An 8,316-nucleotide genomic window follows, 5' to 3' on the forward strand; every position below is an offset into this window, starting at 1 on the left:
GTTTGACGCTTCCTTTACCAAGGAAACCCACACGCGCTCTCTGACGCAACTGCCCATTTTAGGAAACATGCGTCAATGGACCGAAGCAAGTCAGACAAATAGTGAACTTCACAGCAGGCTCTGACGTCCGTAACAAAAAATAAATACTCCGAGAAGTATTTTTTGCTGCTTTTACTGTATCCACACAGCTCCACTATATCTCCACTGTCCGCTGGGCAAACGATGGTCACAGCGGATCTTTCTTTTTCACTGCCTTATCCAGAGACGACCCCTCCCTGGACCAAATCGCAACGCCCAGGCGTGACGTAGTGTTTCGTTGGTGTTGAAAAGCCGTTGCACTTCTTCATAGTGCCATTGAAGTGAGTCATCTCTAGGAAGTGTGGTAAAAAGGAAAAGAAAAAAAAAGTTAGAAACTGTTCCGTGAACAGCAGAGAGCGCAGATAGAGTGAGGAGTAGGCAAGAAGGACGGAAAATATTCAGAAGATTAAACAGGCAATAGGCTTTAAAGCGAATGTTAACCTGCGTGAGTCACTCTGTAACTACAGGTTCACTTGTCTCCACTGGACTGCTGAAGGTGTGCTGCTGGCTTTAGGTTGAAGTTTGCGCACCTGAGAGGATCTATAATAGTGTAGAGTAAGTCAACCTGCGGCTCGAGATATAATAAAAGGACAATAAGAAATAGGTTTTTACCAATATACACAAGACAATATTTATTCCAACTGGCAATATCTGTAAGATGTTTAGGTTAGTTTAGAGGAGCATAATTGCACGTTTTCTTTGCCAAACTCTTCTCTTGGATATCTAAAATTAACGACGTTTCAAGTCAGTGGATTTTTTTTCTGTTGGTGCCTTTTTACTGCGAGGATTTTAAAAAAAGAGAAAGCTTTCAGAGCTCAAACAGTCTACTGAAATCTTACTCTTTCCTGGATCATGTACCAGGACTACTCCGGGAACTACGACACCTCGTCCCGCGGCAGCAGCACCTCTCCGGCCCAGCCAGAGTCTTTCACAAGCGGCAGCAGCACGATCGGCAGTCCGATCTCTACCTCAGCCTATCAGGTAATACAAAGAAACACCGGGATGTGGCGACATACATACATACATACATACATACACACACATGTGTATCTATCTGCAATTTGCAATGATTTCATGTGCACAACCTGTATGACTTGCTGCTTGTTCCTGTTGTTCGTGTACATGTATGTCTTATCGTGGCACAGAGCGTTAATAGGAATTCTTCAGGTCGCTCGGGAAAAAAACGGATGAACCCAATGACACAGATCTATGACTCAACAGATGAAAGACCCCCAAACTACATACAACTATTCTGGACACATACCATTTGAAATCTGTCACCTACTCTATCTAATGATGATGATGATGATGTTTGATCAGATACCAAAGTGTACGCAGTGGCACAGGAAATGTGCGCACCGGTCATTAAGTGCGTACCTTGTTGGTAATAATAAAATCATTCTAGCATTGATCCATGTGTTAAAATACATCTCGGATGTACAGGATGCACACAGAGATGTGAGGTGATTAATGCGCTTTTGTACAAAAGAAATAGTCACATTTCCTAATGTTAACCATGGATCCAATATCTCTTTTTTTTTCTTGCGCTGTCACCTTTTCTATCCGTGCGTAAAACTATCACATTTAGGGAATGTTCGCGCCTGTAGCACCCCGTTGGAGCCGCATGTTACACGCTTGAATTATGAGAACGATAAATCCTTTATGGCACATACATACCATTTGCGCAAGCCTGGCAATAAACCGGGTAGAGACAGATAGTGGAGAATGCAACAGGCATGTACTGCTCGATGCAGCGTGTATTGTTGCAAAATGTTATTTTACTTGAGTTATAGTCGCTGTTTTTGACAAATAATCATATTTTTATACTTGTGTGGACTGTTTTTTGCATTTGTTATCGTATGGTCATGGAGCTCTGATTTGATCAGGGCTGTCTTCAGTATTTCCTTGCCGAAAACGTGCCATTAATCAAATCGCTGCGCAAGAGAGAGATTGTTTCAAAAATCCCTGTAATCCATCTGCTGCCTTTCATCACAGTTTGTTTTATATCTTCCTCAGTGAAGACACAGACAGCCATGTACATATTCTGTAGGTGTGCCAGTGTAATGTTTTTAGGACGCCGTGCCCATATTCACAATAATAGGATATAAATCCGGGAAGAGGCAAGTTGTTTACCCGCACCCAAGTCTTGCGTTTAGTTCACTTCTGTGGAAAAGCCTTCTCAGCCTCACGCAACATTACGGTTAACGACTTTTGGCCCATATCTATCATTGCTCTGGTTCCCTGTAATCACACTGGCTGCCTGTTTCCCATTAGAGCGGGCTGGAACATGACCTCTTCGTTAGCTTTATTGAGACATATCAAAACAAGACATTCTGTCTTTTTTTATTAGGCAGGTGGAATTTTTTTAAGACTTTAAGTTTTATTAGTTAACCTGGTGCTTTTTGTGTATTTAATATTATTACTTTACTAAATCCTTCACACTTGATTGCAAACAATTTCGGCATTCATTGTTTTTTTGCTTTTGTTTTTTTTTTTTTTTTCTTTTAATGGGTATTGGAAATGCTCCCATTTTGAATCCAAGTTGTCCAGAAATTCCGCACACATAATTCTGGCAAACCGTCTGGCTTGTTACAGCTGGCTGCTTCCCCCCTTACTGGAACTGACCGCGTTTCACATGTGCTTAACAAATCCCATACACAATGACTCACCAGATAAACAAAGTTCCAAAAGACTGCCGGGATATCCGACGGAAAGTCGGGAATAACGGGGATGGAGGGACGTGCGTAAATTACGCGCACAGGCTGGCAGCCCGTCTGTTTCTGGACTCCAGAGACATGAAGTAATTCTGATCTGACACCGGTTCTCACACTGGTGATCATTTTGCCAGTCAGTCTTACTCATACATTTAGAATGTAGACATGTGTACATTTAAAGTCGGAGCTTATATGAAGATTAAAAAGGGAGTGTCTTTCTTTTTGAGGGGTTAATGCCAAAAGTCGAGAGATTTGGAGTCGTATTCATGTCTCTGGACCAGCAACATTCCATTCTGCATCACAACTGTCCTCACAACTCAATTCAAATTCATTAGAAACATGTTTTTGAAGTAAAGCTTGATTCCAATAATAAAATCATTTTATCATCTTATTGGATTTTATATTCTCAATAATTCCAAGTGGAATAATTAATCTTCTGGATTTAGGAAGAAGGTTTCTGTTCCTGTGAGTCTTTACATTCTGCATCTGCCCAATCAAATGTATATTTACCCTCCTGCCAGTCCAGACATGTGTAACACCTACCCAGTGCAGTATTTTATCTCATGGTTATTATAGTAAAGTGAGATGCACAGGACACCTTGGGCTTTCCCACATGATTCACAGCATGTGTCACTGTTCCACTCCAGGGGTTACATACACACTGTTTTGCCTATGTGGATTGAATCATTACTATAAGCTTGAAATGTGGAAAATGTGTGAATTTGATAATAGTGGGTGGTGTGTGTGTGTGTGTCAGTGATTTAGCTGTCAGCAATATGAGCCCGGACTCACAGACACAACCTAAGATGTGATTAAGTTGCATTCATTGACACCACACCAGCGTACAGACTAGATCCCCCATTTGTGTCAACCGTCACTTTTTAACAGCTTACCTTGTTCGCCTCCCTCTCACCATATATATCTTCATTTCTCCATCTTGCAGAAGTACCGAGTTGATATGCCCGGCTCCAACAGTGCCTTCATCCCCACCATCAATGCAATCACGACAAGCCAAGATCTACAGTGGATGGTGCAGCCTACCGTTATCACCTCCATGTCCAACCCTTACTCCCGCTCCCACCCGTACAGCCATCACCTGACCAATGGTCCGGGGCTGCTGGGGCACAACACGCTGGCACGGCCCGGGGTCATCCGTTCCATCGGGGACGCCAGGGGCCGACGCAAGAGGGACGAGCAGGTGAGAGATTTAGGATGAATGAGAGTAGTAAAAAGAGACACTGTTTTAATCAAGAGGTAGATTAATTTCTTTTTATAGAGTTTTTGCTTCAGACAGTCTTCACAGTGCTCTAAAAGTGGTTTTGCACTGACAGCGAATTCTTAGTCCCATCATTGATTTTATCATGCCAATAAACTCTCTGCCTTTGTATCATTGTTATTCAGCTCAGCGCCAGCCAGCAGAATCCAGTTCTTGTTTATACTTTGCTTCTTGGCTTCATATTGATTGTGTGCGTCTGTCAAACAGCTTATTTTACCTGCCATGTTCCTTCTTACTTTGCCCTTAGCTCACCCCAGAGGAAGAGGAGAAAAGGAGAGTGAGGCGTGAGAGGAATAAGTTAGCCGCCGCCAAATGCCGCAACCGCAGGCGAGAGCTCACCGAGTTGCTGCAAGGGGTGAGTAGAAATCTGAAAACTTGATTAGAATCTGCGTCAGTTGTATAAAAAAGACCACAAATCAGCTTAAGCACTGGGTTATCTAGTTCCTTTTTATTCAGCAGCCCAGTCTACCATGCAAGCAATATCCTTCCTGTTTTTTTTTCCTGGCAAAATTTGACATGGGTACAATTGATGCAGAACATGAAAAAAAAAAAAGCAACAGGAATACATGGTGTACAAGGGGGGGAAAAAAAGTCCCACTTGTTCATAAGTCTGGCAAGAGTCCAGCTTTTTCATGAGTGATTTAACTCCACACCTAAATTTACAACCTCGTATTACTGGTTTGACTCTCACTGTGTCTCTGAGTGCAAGGTCTGAGTGAAAAGATGACAGGCGATGAAAAGCTTTTTGTCTCGGGCAGCTCTAGACAGAGGTAGGGCTGTCTCGCGGCCCTGCCTGGCAGACAGTAACGGCATCTAAATGGACTAATTAGCCGAATTACAGTGAGGTTGAGCTTGTCAGACCTTAAAAACCCCCAGGAATGGAATTTGCTGTAGGCAGCTGTCTCCATGAATGCTGGACATTTTGTAAAAGGGGCAAATTGCTTGTCTCACAATCCCACATACGGACATGCTGTGCACACACACACACACACACCCCCACCCACACACCCACACACACCACAGCTACTGCTTCCAGGGAAAAACGAGACGCCCCTTTCCGTCTTCACACGCCTGTTTTTTAAAATTCCAAATAAGGAAATGCCACTTTCCAATGAAATGAAGGAGCTGCAATGTCTCCTCTTTGATTGACTGATATCATTCATCGCTACATTACTTGAAGTTTCTCACTGGCCACCTCCTTTCTTGGCTCCTCCTGAACAACTTCCTCATACCTTTGCCCATGAGTCAAAGTTCTCAGACAGCATGTCAGTTTATCTTTATCTTCCTTCTCCTCAGACACTGGTGGAGGCTTTTATGAAATGTCTTTAATGTGACACATTATTGACGCAGATCTCATATCTCTGAGACACAAACAAAACACTGTCATTACGTGACACTCAAATTCGAGCAGAAGGCTTCAAGATTATATGTTGTATGTCTAAATGGCCCATGAAACGTCTTGATTTAATGTGCTGATTGTAGAACTGGTGCTACTTTCTATGTTTAGAAATCTGTAGCAAACAAACAGTGCCATCTTTTGGCGATGTAAAGAAGTACTCAGACCATCTGATCACCTCAGTGTTAAAGAAACATCATTTTCTGAAGATATGCTCTCAGTGTCTTGGCATTTTCTCGCTGAATGTCCATAAAAAGTATGCTGCAACATCTGTTTTTATCAAGTTAAAACAAACCTGCTTAGGGGTGACCAATGGGTTAAGGTGAACATGTAGAAATACAGAGTTTTTGGTCTGCATCTAGTTGTGGACCTTTCTTTCATGCCTTTCCCAACCTCTCCTCTTGTTTTCTGTTAGGTCTTTACTGTAGCTGTCAAAAAATGCTAAAAAAACATTTTTTTTAAAAAACCTACTTGTACTCAAGCTTAAGTGCTCACCTTTATGTTGTTTTCCTCTCTGAACAGGAGACTGAGAAGCTGGAAGAGGAGAAAGCAGACCTGCAGAAGGAGATTGAGAGCCTGCAGAAGGAGAAAGACAAGCTGGAGTTCATGCTGGTTGCTCATAATCCCGTGTGCAAGCTGCCCATTGATGAACGCCATCAGTCATCAGGGCACCAGCAGCATCAGCAGCATCAGCAGCAGTGTGCCCCCCTCTCCCTGACCATGCGCCCTAGCATGGGCACCCGAAACCACATGAACCAAGTGGTGGTGAAGCAAGAGCCGGACGACAGCGAGGATGGTGTGGGTAAGCCCCAACGCTCCGTCATCAAGCCCATCTGCCTGGGTGGCGGCATTGTCAGCGGTGGGATGTACTGCACAGATGGAGATAGCCTGAATACACCGGTGGTGGCAGCGTCCACCCCTGCAGCAACGCCCAACGCCCCAAGTCTCATATTCACCTACCCGAGTATGCTGGAGCAAGAGAGCCCCTCGCCCTCTTCCGAGTCCTGCTCCAAGGCCCACCGGCGCAGCAGCAGCAGCGGAGACCAGTCTTCAGACTCCCTCAACTCACCCACTCTGCTGGCCCTCTGAGCGAGGGTTGGGCATGGCATGGAGAAACAAACACTGTGGCCGAAGGCAAGCATGAGGATCAACTGCGCGTCCCCCTCCAGTGTCTTTAAAGACCCAAGAGCACATTTTAAAGTCCAGACCAAGCTGACCATGTGAGATGTCTTCCCTCCGCAGGGAGACCCACAAGGGCTACGCTGTGTGTTTCTTCTTGTTCTGCTTCAGTGTAAAATTTTTTACTTGTAAAAGTGTGTGCACCAGTTCTAAAAAGTGTCATCCCTTTGCCATTTCAACTCCCGAGTGTCAACTTGTTTACTGGGCAGACAATTTTAAAGAAAGACATGCCTAATCTGGCAGTTGTGAGTTGATGTGACTACAACTTGAGAGCGCGTTCTTAATATATATATTTTTTGAAAAATGTTTAAAGCCATGTGGCCGACACTTGCACTCCGCCAAGACGAATCAATAAATCACTAAACGAGGTCAGCATTTTACTGGAATTTCTGAGGAGAGAAAGAGACAATGAGCAAAGACTTTCTCTTTTTTCCTATTTAGATTTGTCCTTTCACATCTCACGAACTCGGACCTTGATCAGGAATCGCTACTACGAGTGTGTACACATTTCTGACGTTATTTCCATCTCTTTAATTGTATTTATGACCTGTGCTGAGAAATTTTACAAAGTGTTTTGTTGCGACATTGTCCTCTCCTTGATCTGCCTGTAGAAAAGCAACATGGTCGCCCAGAGGGTGACCTGGCAATCCTCAGTGTTGCAAAGGATACGAGCCAACTTTAAATCAATGACTAGTTCCTCAATACTCTATACTGTCTATTTTGCCATAGTGGCTTGACTACAGTAGTATCGGTGTGCTTTTCCTCAGTGATTCTGTATCTGAACTTTACAACATGTTTATGACAAAGTGTATGTGATTTACATTGATGTCAGGGATATCTCTCATGTATAGTAGAACCCCATCATGGAGAACATTGCAGGACTGCAGGCTGTTGTACGGTCTAGCCAAAGTGTTGCAGTGGTGGTACTATATGAGGAGGGACGAAACACATCGGTCCATCGTGTCACATCAAGAAAGGTCTTTTTGCTCCGTTTCAAAGACAACCTAAACATTTGAAGAAAACCCTCCTCCACCAGACTCTGTCGTTCTCTTGCTTTGTTTCTTACGCTCTCTAAATAAAGGTCTTACCTTTTTCAACACTGCCATTCAGGGCAGGTCAGGTTTCACAAAGCCAAAAAGGTTTGTATGACACATGTAATCCCATAATTCGTCAGTCTTTGTCTAAAAGGAGGGATTTTGCTCAAATTTGAAAAAGCCACTGTGGTCTAGACTGTCGCCAGCTGCCAATGATGTCAACCCTGTTTATACTGTGTTTGTAAATCTGTCACTTTTAGTAAAGAAAATGATGTTTAAATTCAACTCAGATGTGCTGATTTATGGGTGTATGAGCATACGCCAACATTGAGGTACTCGGTAGAAACTTTTTCACTAGTGGAAGCCTTATTGGCTAAAACAAGGGCCAGATACAGTAACTAGTTTTTCACAATAAGGAAGGGATAAGAAGACTCTCTCTACAGCTGGACTGAGATGAAAGAGGATGTAATGTCGCTGAAGTTCCACAAAGCACTTCTTTTTCTTGATTTTTACATGTGTGTATCTTAAAGGGATGAGGGTTTTCAATACCGTGCACTGAGAAGGACAGGACAGCGATATTTGGGACTTTTTTGTTTACTTCAAACATTCCTAATGAATATAATGTCAGGGTCAAAAGGG

General features: G+C 43.3%; 1 protein-coding gene across 1 annotated transcript; it reads left to right on the plus strand.

Moving 5' to 3' along the window:
* Nucleotides 1–388: 388 nt before the first annotated feature.
* On the plus strand, nt 389–7,962 carry fosl2 (FOS like 2, AP-1 transcription factor subunit). The gene is made up of 4 exons (XM_053335036.1): nt 389–1,059; nt 3,736–3,990; nt 4,316–4,423; nt 5,987–7,962. The coding sequence occupies exons 1-4, from the start codon at nt 931–933 to the stop codon at nt 6,551–6,553; spliced, it is 1,059 nt and encodes a 352-aa protein (XP_053191011.1). The 5' UTR covers nt 389–930; the 3' UTR covers nt 6,554–7,962.
* Nucleotides 7,963–8,316: the final 354 nt, after the last annotated feature.

The sequence above is a fragment of the Scomber japonicus genome, chromosome 16 (assembly GCF_027409825.1).
Source record: "Scomber japonicus isolate fScoJap1 chromosome 16, fScoJap1.pri, whole genome shotgun sequence".
NCBI lineage: Eukaryota > Metazoa > Chordata > Actinopteri > Scombriformes > Scombridae > Scomber > Scomber japonicus.